We start from the raw sequence: 16,168 nt of genomic DNA, 5'->3' as shown, positions 1-16,168 counted from the left end.
GAGAGAGAGAGAGAGACAGACAGAGAGAGAGACAGAGAGACAGAGAGAGAGAGAGACAGAAAAAGAAAGACAGAAAGGGGTGGTCAGTTATAGCTTATGTTTGTGGAGTAAAAACAAAAAAGCTGCGGCAGCCAAGCATGTCTACAAGCTGGTATACATGTCAAAAACAGCACAAAGAGAAAAAACTCACAAACGAGACCAGAGACTTTGAACCCATGCAGAGCGCGGCGCTACCTTGTGTTCAATGGTAGTAAACCTTTGAGTATAGCCCATGACACATTTCACAGAATCTAAAGAAGAATATGTGGGGAGTCAGTGGGATTCATTCTTTTCAGGCAATACATTGCCAGGTGGACACATTCTGCCAAAAACAAATATTCACATAGAACGAGAAAACTCTTCTCCAGAGCACCTGAAAAGGAAAAAGTTGAGAGTTTAGAAGAGGAGCACCCGCTTGAGTCCCACCTGAGACGGAGACCTGAAGCCATTACTGCAGCATTGCATCATTTTTCAATATGCCAGGGGAAAACATTGCATCTGCTGTTAATGTGTCTGGGAAAGTCCCACATGTTTACATTCAAGAGCAGTCATTTATTCCATTTAGCTCTTTTCTTTTTGACATCTGTTAGACATTTAAAATCCACTGCTGGTCAGACGGTGTTGCCTGGGAAAATCTGAAAGAGAAAAAGTCGTTGTCAAGGGCCACCACAGTTCTTGTAAGGGCACGGACAAGAGGGAAGGCCTTTGGAAATGCCGTCATCAAATGATCCGCTCTCGACATTGTGATCTTCCACGCTGAATGGACCACCGGCATGATGTAAGAAAAAAAAAAAAGCTACCAGACCTTTCATAACTATGCACAGCCTCGCATTCAAAACACAGCAACAAACCGTCATTATCAAGTGCAGCTGCATATCCGCTATAGGGTGCTACTGGAGCCTCTCCCTTGCCACCCACTCTCTAAACACACTCCCAGTATCAGCCACAGCTGGAGAAGAAAAGGTAATTATTTCACCACTGACTGACAAGACATCCACTGACATTCGTATAGATTTTCCTCACAGGAGGTCCATGTCATGGTTTGTCTCTATTGTTTTAGACCGTGATCATGGGCATATACTCAAAACATTTACCCGACTAGGGACTAGAGAGCTGCGACACAGACCCATGGGTGCTACAGGGGCACAGAGCAGACTGAGGCAGCTGCAGACAAACCTGGTGATTGTCAATCCAGAATGTAATTTTGGTCAAATAGTATATACACATCCCCCCCACCCCACCCCGAGATAACAGTAAAACCTTTCCATTCCTGAGACCAAAGCAGAAGCAGAACAGAAAACATGATGACACAGAAAAAACACCTTGACACTAGAAGCGACCTGGTCACAGGGTACATATATATATATAGATATATACAGCAGTGTTATCGAAGCAATATGGAAGATGTGGTATTTTTGGTGTCATTATTTTTGAAGAAAATAGGGTGGGGGGGGCACATTAGGAGAAGCATGAGAGAGTAAAAGTGTCAACGTTAAGTGAGAAGAAGAGTGGAGGAGGAAGATGTTAGAAGAACAGAAGAAATAAAAGTCTCATGCACTAGAGGAGAACACGCACTCACACCCCACAGTGGCAGAAGCGGTGTTGGCGGCAGTGGCAGTAGTGGTAGTAGTAGAAAAGGCTACATGTGTAGGGCTAGAAACATTGGTTACATCGTGCTGTTGTTGGCTGGAGTTGGAGGCCTGCCGCCTTAGAGCCCCCTGAAAGGAAGTTCCACTCTGGAACGCACTCACTACATCCATCTGCAAAGAATCAGACAGCGTGACAGGAGAAAGCCCAGAGGAAATAAAACAACACAGCCAGAGGAGAGAGAAAAGAGAGAAAAAATAAAGAAAAGGCACCAGTAACCATAGAAAAAATGTCACTTGGAAATTGGATTTAGGCATTATAGTTAAAGGAGAGAGGGAAAAGGGGATGGGTGGGTTTAAAGGCACTGATCGGAGGGAGCTCTGACCTCACTTTCACTCTTTTCTCTGCAGAATCCTTCCATACTTCCAGCTATAGCCATGCCAATACTCTTTTTTTCTTTTTTTTTTAACATTCAGCTGTTTTAGCATGCTCTCCATCCAATCCAATTCACTTGCTTCACATCAGTACCTTCAAACTTGTCGTGTTTTAGCAGATACATTCAGACCGAGTCAGAAATAGGCACAGGACCCCCGCTTTAGCTCAGAAGCAGAACAGAAAAATTAGATGGAAGGCTTTTGTTTTTAGGGCACAAGCCATTCTTAAAGAATGCCGAGAAAGAACAAAACATAGATTTTTAAAGCTGGAAGAGCAATAGAGTTGAAGGGTTTATGGCTTTTGATTCCCTTTGGTGTTGGGTGCGGTGCTCGGTGGTACACGGGAGGGTCTGTAGATTGTTACCTGAGTCTGGATGCGATTGAGGCCTCGGAACCAGAGGATCTGGCCCCGGCGAAGCTCCCGTTCGGCGTGGTCAATTTCATCCATGTCATCCAGCTCCTCCAGCTCGTAATCCGGGATCTCCTCTTTCTGGGTGCCATGGCCCGCCGTTTTCAAGAATTTTAAGCGGCTGGTGGGTACCGTGGAGATTACCTGGAAGACAGCAGGACTTACATGAGCAGGACTGACCTATAATAATGTCACACTCCTCAGCGTGGTGAAATGACATTTCATTAAGGCAGAACAAGCCAAGTTTCTGGGTACATCGCAGACATTAAGCGGCCAGTGACCCTGAAAATTAGCCGCTCTGACAAAAGCAGATGTGACACAGTAGGTTTGACGTCATCTGGTTTGCTCAGTCTCAGAGCCAATCCCACAGAGAAGTTACACACTCAACACCTCACTGTTAATGCTGATAAGGTTAATGTTGTACTTAATGCTAACGACATATTTAATTATGTTAACTTCTACCGACATGCTACATGACTATCTGATAAGAACTGATAAAAGGACTACATTTTAGTCCTAAAAGCTTCCTCCTTTTATACATCATCATATTAGAGCTGAAACAATCAATTCATCTGAAATGAATGGTCTATAATAATATAGTCGCAATAATTTTTCAAATGTTGCTTTTCTGTGTCACAAGTGACTGTAAATTGGATATGTTTCGGTGTTGGAGAAATAGTCAGATACAACAAGAAATATGAAGTCTGGCTTCTGGAAAACAGGCTTTTTTTCCTAACATTTTACAGACAAAACCATGATTATATAACTTGAGAAAACAATAGGCAGATTAGTCAAAAACAAGAATAGATCATCATATTTCAAAGCAACTGCTGCAGAGAAGTATATAACAAGGTAAACTTCACACAATGCACGCAATAGATGACTTGCTTATTGCACACAATTAAGTTAAGTTACACTTTACTGATAATCTATGGAAAATCTGCATCTGCATTCAGCCCATCCTATTTCAAAGCAGAGGGCAGCAACAACTCAGAGACCAGCACCTTGGAAAGACCTTTCTTTGGAACCGGTAATCTTGGCTTCTGCAACACAGCCACCTTCTCAGCTCTGCAACTGTCAGCTGTTTGAACCTGCATACGCTCAGCCAGCTCTGTTTATTTGTGTCTTGTCAGAAAATGTCGACGACACAGTTCTTTTTGAATTAACAAGAGTGGATAATGACATATTAGGAGCTGCTGTGTAGGATGAGCGTGGGCAGTGAGAGCAAACTAGAATTACATCAAACATTCATTACGACTCTCTGCCATTGTCAGCAACAGTGGTGAGGAACCCTCAATCTCCCAGAAATCACAAAGAGACAATTACTAATATGGCAACAAACTTGAATAATATACTCCACAGTAGTTAATTATACATTATACATATATAATTATGAAGAAATCATTCAAAATTCTAATAAAGAAAGCATTGATAAAAATATATATATTAGTTTTGTTCACGGGAAAAATAAAGAAAGATTCCATCAATCTCAAGATCTTTGCAGAAGGTAGTTATATAAAAATGTAAGCTTGACTAAAGATATTTATTGTACACCATCTGATTTTCTCAACATTTACTCAATTTTCAGTTTGAGTTTGGGAGTTTAATCAGCTCTTCACAGCAGTAGAACATGCTGTACTGTTATGCCTCTGACACCATTAGACACCCATTAAGCTAAATCCAACACAGGGGGGCGCTGTCCTACCATATTTCTCTATCTGGCCAACTCGAGGTGAAGCTCAGCTGCATATAGTCAGATCATACCTGTCCCCATAGTAGAGAGCCAAAGCCTAAAAACGTGCACCATAGCCACTGGTCGATTGTCAGAGACACGCAGCTGAACGGCTTCCCTCCGAACTGCACTATGACGATCTAGAGGAGCAGGAAGAGAGGAATTAATTAGAGAGCAAACATTTAGATTTAACATTTGCAGGTTGCAATTCTCAAGGGACTGATCATCTTTTTACATGTAAGTGTCATGGAGCACAATCGCAAAAAGCCACAGAAGTTCCCAGTGTACTTTACCTGGATAATGAAGGTACCAAAGACAATACTACAGAAGATAAGGTTGTTGAAGATGCCTTCAAAGACATTCCTTTCACCATGGATCTTGCGGGCATTGATCTCGTTGAAAAGCTGCATCAATACGAAGGTATTGAAGACAATGGTGTAGTGTTCAGAGGGTGGGGCATGGAGGGGTGTATTCCTGCCACTGTCAATGTCAAACAATTTCTCTCCTACAGGAACAGTCAGAGAAAGTTTGTTAAAATAAAAGGATGATTTATCAGAGAAACACACACAAAAAGGTCCACTTGCTCTTTGGCATGAAGAATTACACCCAGTATAGCTTCTTACCGGCAAAGAGCAGAGTAAAGATGATAATTAGCTGGTACACTCCTTGGCCCAGGATGTTCTTCATCATGGTACGGGAAATGAGAGGCTTGTTGCGGCCGTATGGCTTCCTTAGCAGCAGAGCTTCTGTGGGGGGCTCAGTGGCCAGGGCTAGTGAAGCAAAGGTGTCCATGATGAGGTTGACCCATAACATCTGCACCGCTTTCAGTGGGGAGTCCTAGAGGTAGAGAGGGGCACCGAATTAGGTTGAAAAGAGAAAAAATAACCCACCTACAAGACTCACATCACTATCACATATACGGTACTATCTATAACATAAAGGACATTCAGAGCATATATTAGAGATATTTCATCTGACCAAACCAAACTGCACCAATTTGCATGTGAAAAACAAATTATTTCACTGACAGCTGTACACACGTGCAAATGGTTTAAAGAAAATAAACAGGTTATGGTTACTGGATACGATTTTTATGGAAAGACAATTGTGTCTGAGAAATACATTGAATATTTAACATTTTGGCACAAAATAAGGCACTTAAATCATCACAGCATTAGGCTGCAGAACAGAGCTCAAGTAGACTACAAAAGATTAACATTAAAATTAAAATTAAAAGATCAAGTAATTTCACAGGTGTTTATAATTTCTAATGAGTGAGGAAATTTAATGAATAGGCCTCTTTAGAAATAGATTACAGATTACAAATGTATGAAAGTGCACAGCATGTTTCTATATTTTCAAAATGATATCTGACTGTGTTTCAGACCCTGTGGAAACAGGGATTTGAGATAAAGCTTTAGTTATTTCAGTCTGTTGCTGCCAATTGTACCAATTCCATTGCTGTTGAGTCAAAGTGTGAACTAGTGAACAAAACTTTTCACAGTTTAACCACCTTCACACTGGAGATCGATGTCTTTTTTTAAATCAACGTGAAACAGACTCTGCAGGTGCTAACCTGTGTGATGCAGGCTCCTGTAAATGCTACGATGACAGCCACCACATTGACAGTGAGCTGAAACTGGAGGAACTTAGAGATGCTGTCGTAGACGTTGCGTCCCCACATGACAGCTTTGACGATGCTGGAAAAATTGTCATCGGTCAGAATGATGTCAGATGCCTCTTTGGCTACATCTGTGCCGGCAATACCCTGGAGACAAAAAAAAAAAAAAGATGATGATCAGGAATCTGTCTGCATCTAATCACAACATATTTAACCAAAAAAACAAAAAAACAAAACAAAAACAAAAAACAGTAAACATGAAGAAAACTCACCATAGCAAAGCCAACATCAGCTTTCTTCAAGGCAGGACCATCGTTGGTACCATCTCCTGTCACTGCTACTACTTGTCTCTGTTCTAACACTGTGCTGTCAATAATACCTAGAAAAGTAAAACATGAAACCTTGAAGCCAAAGTGACAAAATATTTTTTCACACGTTTATTCCAAACCAGAGAAACAGAACTACCTTTCACTAAGGTGTGCTTGTCTGTGGGGGAGGAGCGAGCCAGTACTCGTAGTTTGGGCCAGATCTTGTCAATGCGCTCTTGTTCAATCTAGAAACATACGACAAAACCCTAATAGAATCCCAACAGTACATTTTCAACAGTCTCTGAGGTACAGTATTTTGCTGTAGCCCACCTCTCCTTTTTCATTGCGTATCCTTCGGTTGAACTCTTTGCCCTCCAGGCAGATGAAGTCATCTCCGGGCAGCAGAATGCCACACTTTGTGGCAATGGCTCGAGCTGTGTTGATGTTGTCCCCAGTCACCATCCGCACTGTAATGCCGGCACGCTGGCATTTCTTGATAGCGTCTGGAACCTGAAGGGAAAACGGAAACACAATGAAGGAGGAAATGCAGGTTATTTTTGCATATAACAGTTAATAAATGAATTAAATTAAAGTTCTGCAGCTATACTTTTGTAGTTCAATACTGAATATAATCATTCCCTGTTCTGTAAACTGGTCATTAGTAATGTCAAATTCTGCAGCTCTAAGCTGTTTTTTTCTCCTTGTTTAGATTTATATACACACAGTTGAGTATTACTGCTCTTATCAAGCCCCTTACAAACTACAGGCAGTTGTTGAGAAGTTGAGTATACGCTACCTGCCCAGCACAAAACAGCAAATAGCCAAAGTAAATGAGCGACTGAAGAAGAAAGTTGATCATCATCATTTACTTGTCCGATTGTGGAACCACTTCATCAAATATCAAAATTCCTGTACTGGTTCAGTATGTGATGCTTACGCCAAAGTGGAGCCGCTCCTAATGTTTGACAAGACTAAGTCAAAACCGAGTATATGGGGGTGGAGAGATTTTACTTCATTACTCAGTTACTCAGTCAAACTATAGGGCTGGCCCTGCTGTTGCAGTGTAGTGAAAAATGGCTGACACAGCATCTAATCATTAAATTTTCTTGCTTTACTCAGACATCCTGGGTGCATAACAGTCCAGTATAGTGAGCTAAGCCTTAAGCTGCCAGTATGCTCCTTCAGAAATGCTTCAGAATAGATTCAGGAAACCCCCTTCCTCCCACACCTTTCCAACATTGGAATAGGGAGGCTGTGTATGAATATTTCTGTAACTTCCCAAAACCTAAAATCCAGCATTCACACCCTTTTCACACCCTTTTCACACCATGATTGGCCAGCTGTGCAGATGTGAGAAAAGAGACAGGCTTCGAACTTCTCTCTCTAGCTCTCTTTTTTTATTCTTATAACAACTATTTCTGTCACCGGGTGCAACACTATGAATGTCTTCCAGGAGAGACTGTCTGAAAATCTGCCCATTATCCCCATATTTAAATGTATGACAGCCAGCTTTCACCCTGCCTTCAAGTGTGGCTCTTTGGATCAGGTACAGGTATAAACACACGGCCTTCTGACATGGTCATACAACGCAACATATAAACTTCTAGTTTTTAGCAGATGTAAAATCAGAATCTCGACATTTTCAGTGAAGCCACAAGCAATTTCTCAATTAAATTAAAGTTCTCTATTGCTTTTTCAATTAAAACATCAACCTTGATGTAACCTCATGCTGACGTGCATCCTTGCATGTGTAGCCACTAACCTCAAGTCTCACGGGGTCTTCAATGCCCACCACAGACAGGCAGGTTAGTCCGGTGAGGATATCATTTTCGCTGTTCCAGTCAGGCTCACCCTCAGAGGCAGGGAAATCTCTGTATGCAAGGCAGATGGTCCTCAGGCCCTCCGAGGCCATGGGCTCGATCACTTTCTTAACCATGTCATCTCTGTCCCGTGGGCGAAACACCTTGGACTCACCATTTGCAGTCAGGATTTTAGAACACCTGGTGAAAAGAGGATGTATTAATATACACAAGTGTAGAGAAGAGGGTAAAACAAAAAAGGGAGGATTTCAGGGGGGGAATATCCAGAGTAAGGTATTAATAGAGATGTAGTTGAGCAATGTGGCTGAACAAGGTACAGAGAAGATCAATGGAAAAAAATATTTAAACGAGATAAAGGGTAAAGGCCAGAGGAGAAGACAAAGCGTTCTGAATGGTGAGCTGCAGTAGTAAGAAGTCACACTAAGCCCTCTGTGGGTTAAAAAGAAGCCTGCTTGGTTAAGAGGCTTACAGGGTTGTTACCGGCTCATTTTCTCAGCGCCTGTTTTTAAGTCGCAAAATAAGGGGCTCGGGTGGGATGCACTTGAACTTCTTAGCTGCTTAAAACATTATAAATATCATTTACTGCAAAGTCTGGCCAGCTGGAACATGTAAAAAGTCTATGGTATAACATTTTATTGAGTAGAATAATGTATGTGAACAGAAGTGTTAAACCAGCAGAAAACATAAACCATGCAACCCAATATAATAAAATAGTTTTCTTACTTTTTTAGGAGAATTTCCGAGGCCCCTTTGCTGAACATACGGTAGCTGCCATCAGCCATCTTCAACACAGTGCTCATAGACTTGCGGACTGAGTTGAAGGTGTAGACTTTGTACAATTTCTCTTCGGGGATCTCGGTGCGAATAGCCTGGTAGTCACGCTTCAGGTCATTAGAAAAGCCAAGCAAGGCACATTCGGTCTTGTTGCCTACCTGCCGTGGCAGGCCCCCTTCTTTCTCTGGAGGCTGAAGAAAAAGATGGGAACACAGTAATTAAGACAATATTCATGGTGATACATAGTGTAAATATAGAGCCACATTGCTTTTCTTAGGCCTACCATGATCTTAGTAGTGTAGGCGCAATTGACTGCGATGCCAAGAATCAAGATGTCTAAAATGGAGGAGGGGATGTTCTCCGGTTCAGGGACCTTCTTGTAGTGCTTTTCAGCGACGAAGGCCTGCACCACAGTCATGCGGTTCATGGTGAGCGTACCAGTCTTGTCAGAGCAGATGGCAGTAGCATTTCCCATAGTCTCACAGGCATCCAAGTGACGCACCAGATTGTTGTCTTTCATCATTTTCTATTGGGAGATAAAACAATATTCAAATGATTAAACACTACTAAATTCAGTTTGAGCAAGCAGAAATTTAACAGTTTTTAGTCCTGAACACAATGTTTACTTGTATGCCAAATAAATGTGTGTAAAGATTTAAATTAATAGCTCCTTGACTGGATAAAGCCCTCTGTTTGGCTAACAACTTCAGCACACAGGGTCATAGCTTGGCTTTAGGGTATCAGTTAGCAAAGTCTCCTTGTCTTAACATCCTGGCCTGCTAGTTTTAATAGGCTAAAGCGTAAGCTGGTCAAAACTGGGCACAGGTCAATTGGCTAGGAGGACTTTACCTTAACGGAGTATGCCAGAGAGATTGTTACAGCAAGTGGCAGGCCCTCTGGAACAGCAACCACCAGAACAGTGACGCCAATGATGAAGAATTTCACAAAGAACTGAATGTAAATGGGTGTGCATTCCTTGACCCAGGACAGACCCTGGATCCAGAAGGTGTCTACTACAAACAGCACCACCAGGATAATAACAGTGATGGCTGACATGACCAGTCCTGAGGGGAACGAGAAACAATAAAATTGCAGTGAATGAGAGGATACAAGAGTACAAGCACATAAAATGTGTGTTTTACTATCTGCAGCATTGAGCTGAGCCAGAATCAAGACTCACCCGCTTTGCCAATCTGTACAGCTAGTTTGGTCAGTTTGCCCTGGAGAACAGACTTTTCTTTCTTTGGCAGGTTGGATTTCTTCTTCTCCTCTGCATCAGCTCCTTCATCACTGTTCAGAGGCTGCATTTCCATTGCAGCACCATCCTGTGCTTTAGCTGCAGCAAAGAACAAGGAAAAAGTGATAAATTCTATTTAAAAGTATTGGCCATTACATTTTAGTTAGATATGAGCGAATGCACACAAATTCAATGCACAAAATGTTATACATTTTCTTACAAAGCAGAAAAGAGAACTGGTCTGAAATGAAAAGGATTTATGATCAAACCAGTCTTGCAGTTGTAACAAATCAGCCTAATGCAAAGAACACACTGCTGCATTCAGTCAGTGCAAAATGGAGCCTATTTAGATTAGCCAATTTGCTTACATTTGCAAGGGCTGACATAACTTGCTGTTACACTAGTGAATGAATAAAACTGTATGTGGTCAAACAACATAATAACTATTTTATTATATTTATTTCTAAAGTAATTTCACCAGTAATATTGTCATTTTCTATATTTTCTGTTAGGTGTTGTGTTAAGAACAACAAGTAGATCAACAGGTTTGGACTAGATTTTTGCCTTTAAGTTACTCAGTTATCTGATTTAGCAGGTAACAAGTCACAGCAATATTCTTCAAAACAGAATGATAAATATACTGTGCAAAGGAGCACATTGTGAAGTGACTTGGAAGTGACTTCCAAGAAGAGAAGAGATGTCAAATCAATCAAAATTTAGCATTCTTTTGCTTTCCTTTTATCCATGAAACTTGGGAAATGTCACTGTAATTATGTGTGCAGTGATCTGACTGCACAGTAATTAGCTAAAAGATTTGGAAGTGTAATTACCATACTCCCACCTAGAGATTTAAAGAACAGGTTAACTAGCTAGTAGCATTAGGATCTGTCTGAGGAATCACCTCCTCCTTCGACAGCAACCACAGTGGCTGTTGCCAGTTAAATTCCCATAAATCTCTTTCATCGCTTCCTCAACATCCCTCAGGACCCCCCTCCCTTGCGTGCAGAACTGACGGGAATCCCAAACCCACATCTAACCAGGTAACCTTGGAGACGGCAAAGCCTCTAATGGCAAAGGAGGGAGGAGAAGCAGCCGGCTGGCCAGCAGGGGCTGGTCTCTGTCGTGTCACTCACCACGATAAAATCATTAGCTCTGCCGGGCACTGATTCCACTGCTGCTACAGGATAACTGACACATCTTTTCCATCTCTCACTTACGGTCATTGTAGCTGATATTCTTACCATGCACTATTTGTCTTGTGTAATTTCTGCAGTCTTGCTTTTTATAAGCACAGGCAGCCAACGTCTAATTTGTCAAGGCCAAAGGCTCCATTTCCTACAGTATTGACAGTAGCATTGTTTTTTTGTATGAATGTATGCAGCAGGAAGAGGGGTGGCATTAACGCTGGGCTACTGCAGCTGCTGTGGACTGTGGCTTGTTCTGCACTTACATGGCCTGTGTAATCTCAGTCTAAAGGATTACTGTTGATTCCTGGCAGGCAGAGGGAATCTGTGCACCAGGGACTAGCGCCAGGGTTGTGGTCACAGACCCAAGCACTACTGATCATAGTGTCCCAGCAGGACTAAAGGCCTGGCTAGCTGGCTGAGTTACCACTAAACAGCCTCATTATCATTTGTTGTCAGTCTGAAATTGCACCAGTGCAAGTCTTACAGTTTGACTCTGAATAGTTCAGATTGGGACATCAATAGAAATCAAATTGTGGGGGCCTGAGGGAGAGTCAGGGAGAGAGATGGGTGGGAAAGCAGATGTTCTGGCCCCAGAATTGTTGCATGGCTTTAATCTCCTCACCACTAATCGCTATAACTGGATTCTGTAGCACCTGCTGCTCAAAGCGCAATGTGCCAGGGAAGGACGAGAAAAGAGGAGATAGAGACAGAAGGGAGGGCTAGACAGTACAATGGAAAGGCAAGAAGAGCTAGTACTAAGTATACACTGACATGGGGTCATGTAAAAATATGCAACTCCTCATTACTTGCATAAAACCACTGCAGGCAATTATTAACAATTTGAGACTAACCTACATCCAATGCTGTTAAATCGGGAGGAAGACACTGATACCGACTGACTGTGTGCGTGTGTGTGTGCGTGCGTGCGTGCGTGCATGCGTGTACCTTTCTTTCGATTTTCCACAGATGCATCCTGCTTCTTGTCTGTGGAAAAATACACCATGGAGTAAGTAGAACTCCATATGTATGTATGTATATTATGCATATAATTATGTCAATTCTTCACTTTTATGACATTTAAAAATATTTTCTTTATACAAGAGTTAGCCCAAACCATTCCTAGTCTGAGATTCAAACCTAAAAAAGCAGAATCTGCAAAGATTAGTTGCTGCTTGCCAATGTCATTTTTTAAGCAAAAATACCAAACATTTGCTGGTTTCAGCTTCACAAATTGATGGGATTGTTTGCGATAGTAAACTGAATACCTTTGAGTTTTCGGACAAAGCAAGACATGTGGTGCGGAAAACTTTCAAGTGTTTTTTTTTGACATTTTATAGACTATATAGACTACAGGATTAATTAAGAATATATTCAGCAGGTTAATCGATAATGAAAAAAAAATTGTTAGCTGCAGTCCTATCCATAGGTAACTTCACAAAATCCTACAGCTCAGCCCTGGAGCTTGAATCTGCTGCTGACCTCCAAAAGAGCTGCCCCCAACTTCCGTACAGTAAGTATTCAAATCAGCATGCAATACCAAGTCAACTACACTTTTCCACACAGGCTCAGCCATCTCTGCTTTTAATATATATAAACAAAAATCTCAATGGAAGATGATGCAAAACTGGTGGTAAAAAATGGAAATGCAAACACAAACATGTCCACCTGCTGGGAAATAAATAGTGAGCAGACTAACTTTTTCTCTGTTTCTTCTTCTCCTCCTTTTCTTTTTTCTTTTCCTCTTCGTCTTCCTCATCATCCTCTGCACTCCCGAGTAAAGTGAAGATAATTCCAGTTTGAGAGTTGACACCCACAGCAGTGACCAGCATTTTCCCTGAGCCTTCCATTACATGGGTGCCTTTGGACAGAGGAGGAAAATAAAACGTCAGTCAATGAGGAAGGGAGGAAAAGGGCATGTACAGTATGTGACTAAATTATACGTTTTTCACTTCTTTCCAAGATTACTTATGTTTCCGTTTATACTTTGGCAAGAGCTTTAACCCTGACCAAATATATATATTTCTGACTAATTCTTTGACTTTTTCATTTTGGTTCAGACTAAATGTTGAGCTAGATTCCTTTGCTTACTGAGGAGGTGGTTTAACCAGGCTTTCAATTGGCATGTTCAGCTACACACAAGGAGAAAATAAATGCAGGTTTTCAAATGGAGGCAATAAATACGAAAGGAATGGTGCACTTGCAAGTAAAAAGAGACAGAAACACAGTCACGGATGCAAATAGCCTCCAAAGCTTTAATCAACAGCCTTTAATCAAAAGCCAATTGTCAGTCCGGGTGAATTAATGGAAATATGAGAGGCTGCAACAGGGTTTCTCCAGAGTCTAATATCTCTGGGTCTCCAGAGGATGCTTTCCTTTCTTTCGTGAGAAGGATGGCTGAAGGGATACAGCCTGTGCTAAGGGAAATCAAAAAGCAGTGGTGGAGCAATGTGTACACACGCACATACAGAGTACACGCCTCTCTCTATGCCAGTAGAGAGCCAGATGAACTAAACAACAAGTATTTCTCCAGAATCCCTACAAATCTAGCTGTCAGATAGCTTTGTCTTCACAAAGCTATCAGACAGCACAAACAGTGTTGAAGGGGCTTTGTGGACATGGAGTGGACTCTATACACAGCAAAACTGAAACTATTCCAGCTTTATATCTGGGGAGTGTTGGATGACAGATAATTGATTACACTGAGTAGCAGGATAGGGACACCAATTCACTTTCAATTTCTAATCCAGTTTGTCACTAAAGCCATGCAAATTAACATCACAACACTGACTCCACAGAGAAATTCTTTCAAAGCATAGACAAATTATCCTCAAAACAGGATTTGTGGACCATACTGAATACTGATAAATTCTTTTATTTTCAAACTGTAGCTGCAATGGCTCATTTTGGGATAATCAAAACTTAACTACAAATTCTTAGCTGATGTAAGTCAAACCTTTGTCTTTGACTGTATAAAGATTATTGGTGTAAATTAAATGCTGAACACTGCTGTGAAGATGATACATTTAGGATGTTTAAATGTCTGTAAAAACTAACTTTGAAAAACTAACTGAGCTGAGTAAATGTAAAAATAATACCGTACACATTATCTTCGGACGTCTATAAGTATTATAGATCATTTTAAGGTGTCCAGCAAAATAACAGATCAACTTATGTTTTCAATCAAACCCTCAAAAAATAAAAAACAAAACTGAGGCTTCATGTTACCTGATAACAGCATTGGATCTTTTTCTTGTGTTTTCTTGACATGGTCCGACTCTCCCGTGAGTGAGCTCTCATCGATCTTCAGATCGTTGCCTTGGATGAGGACTCCGTCGGCAGGCAAAAGGTCACCTGAAAAAACACGTTGTTAAAACAACTTCAAAAAAACTTGAACTGTGCAATTATGTTTGAATGAATCTTGGATTACATGATATTTATCCTAATCATTCTTATATTTATATTATATATCTTGACAAATGTATATCAAATCAAAAATCACATTTCCCTTAAATTAAATAACTTCAATTACATATATGATAATCTCTTCTTACCATATTTTACTTGTGCAACGTCACCGACCACGATCTCAGCCACAGGAATTTGGATAACTTGTCCTCCACGGACGACAGTAAATTTCTGCTCCTGCTCAATACGACTCTGGAGGCCCCTAAATTGCTTCTCTTTACTCCAGTCGTTGAATGCTGTCACCAGCACCACACAGACAACTGACAGAAGAATGGCGGCACCCTCGATCCAGCCCGCTTCTGATTCATTTTCATCCTCCACACCGCCAGCAGCCCTTCCACAGTCTGCAGAGGGAAAGGGACACATTAAAAAAAAAATAAAATAAAAAACTATCCCATTCTATCTCCAGCTTAACACATCATCCTATAATACAGGCACAATGAAATGTATTAGATTCTACCATAAAATAAATTAACAAGATAAATGAGGCAGAGACAAACATTTCTTTAACATAGAAAGTGTTATCCAGGCCCGAACTATTCAAATAACATCCCAAACATGTAAACATCAGCCTATTTATAACAGTAAAATGTATCAATACAAAGTAAAAGGATATAGTATTGGAAAAAGTGTTGTTGCTTACTTTCTCTTTCGGCATCTGGAGGTTTATAAAAAGAAAGGCCTAGTGAAACTATGGCTGCCACTTCTAGGATAATCAGCGTGACATCCTGTAGCGCCTCCCACACTAACTGTAAGAAAGTTTTGGGCTTTTTGGGCGGTATAAGATTTTCCCCAAACACTGTTTTCCGCTTCTCGATGTCTGCAGGCTGCCCACTTAGACCTGCGGAGGAAAAAAAAAAAAAAGAGGACAAAAAGCATTTTATTTGTAAAGATTTTCATTTCAAATCTATCTGGGAATTTATTGTTGTATGTTGTTAATATCAAACAATCACATCAAAAAGAAAGCTCTTAATTGTGTGCCACATAATTGGAGCACAGACGCATTGCTGCAGAAACGTCTGTACTCTCGTCACCGGGCCTCCAAAAACATTATCCCCAAAAGGAATCAGCATTTTTGACAGGACACTGTGTAGGGGACAATGCCGGACAACAATGACACGCATTCTGCGGGCATGACAAACATTTTCACCTCTTTCAGGCGCGCGAGAGAATGTGAGAACAGAGGTCAAAATCTAAATCCGAGAGAGGTTGAATCAGCTTTAGACTCACAGGTGCCTATGTAATACTACTGTCCTGTTATAGAGTCATCTCTCTGACACACTGCACGTCTGGTTGGCCTGAGACCCATTCATCCATGTGCACAGAGAGCATTCTGCAGCCGCCCATTCAAATGCCTCCACATTCAAGGCACAGTCATATATTCAAAAGGGCCTTCGCGCATTTGATGATGCATGACAGTTTTTCAGTCCTATTCATGCCGACTGACTGTGTGGGTGGCTGTGCAGGGCAGGCTGGATGGAGCTGTGTGTGTGTGTGTGTGTGTGTTGCAAAGAAGAGATGGCGCAGCATTGGGGGCCAGGGAAGAGAGACTGTG

General features: G+C 41.3%; 1 protein-coding gene across 3 annotated transcripts in view; it reads right to left on the bottom strand.

The window, feature by feature from the left end:
• atp2b1a (ATPase plasma membrane Ca2+ transporting 1a) overlaps positions 1–16,168 on the bottom strand; it is a 38,450-nt gene that overhangs the window by 4,252 nt on the left and 18,030 nt on the right. Inside the window, exons 3-21 of one of the 3 annotated variants that reach the window (XM_035676878.1) lie at positions 15,257–15,454; positions 14,700–14,957; positions 14,374–14,499; positions 12,845–13,006; positions 12,094–12,132; positions 9,905–10,060; positions 9,574–9,788; positions 9,008–9,250; positions 8,674–8,915; positions 7,893–8,130; positions 6,461–6,640; positions 6,288–6,375; positions 6,095–6,201; positions 5,778–5,969; positions 4,825–5,038; positions 4,495–4,706; positions 4,234–4,341; positions 2,425–2,613; positions 1,710–1,799 (exon numbers count right to left, since the gene is read on the bottom strand). In XM_035676878.1, coding sequence (XP_035532771.1) covers positions 1,710–1,799; positions 2,425–2,613; positions 4,234–4,341; positions 4,495–4,706; positions 4,825–5,038; positions 5,778–5,969; positions 6,095–6,201; positions 6,288–6,375; positions 6,461–6,640; positions 7,893–8,130; positions 8,674–8,915; positions 9,008–9,250; positions 9,574–9,788; positions 9,905–10,060; positions 12,094–12,132; positions 12,845–13,006; positions 14,374–14,499; positions 14,700–14,957; positions 15,257–15,454 — 3,257 coding nt within the window. Of the gene's footprint in view, positions 1–1,618; positions 1,800–2,424; positions 2,614–4,233; positions 4,342–4,494; positions 4,707–4,824; positions 5,039–5,777; positions 5,970–6,094; positions 6,202–6,287; positions 6,376–6,460; positions 6,641–7,892; positions 8,131–8,673; positions 8,916–9,007; positions 9,251–9,573; positions 9,789–9,904; positions 10,061–12,093; positions 12,133–12,844; positions 13,007–14,373; positions 14,500–14,699; positions 14,958–15,256; positions 15,455–16,168 lie in introns of all 3 variants that reach the window. The other 2 variants (XM_035676890.1, XM_035676883.1) reach the window with 2 other exon arrangements.

The sequence above is a fragment of the Morone saxatilis genome, unplaced genomic scaffold (assembly GCF_004916995.1).
Source record: "Morone saxatilis isolate NCDOM2014 unplaced genomic scaffold, NCSU_SB_2.0 Contig10, whole genome shotgun sequence".
Lineage (NCBI taxonomy): Eukaryota > Metazoa > Chordata > Actinopteri > Moronidae > Morone > Morone saxatilis.
The sequence above is the reverse complement of the archived record's forward strand: the minus strand, read 5'-3'. Positions and strand labels throughout refer to the sequence as shown.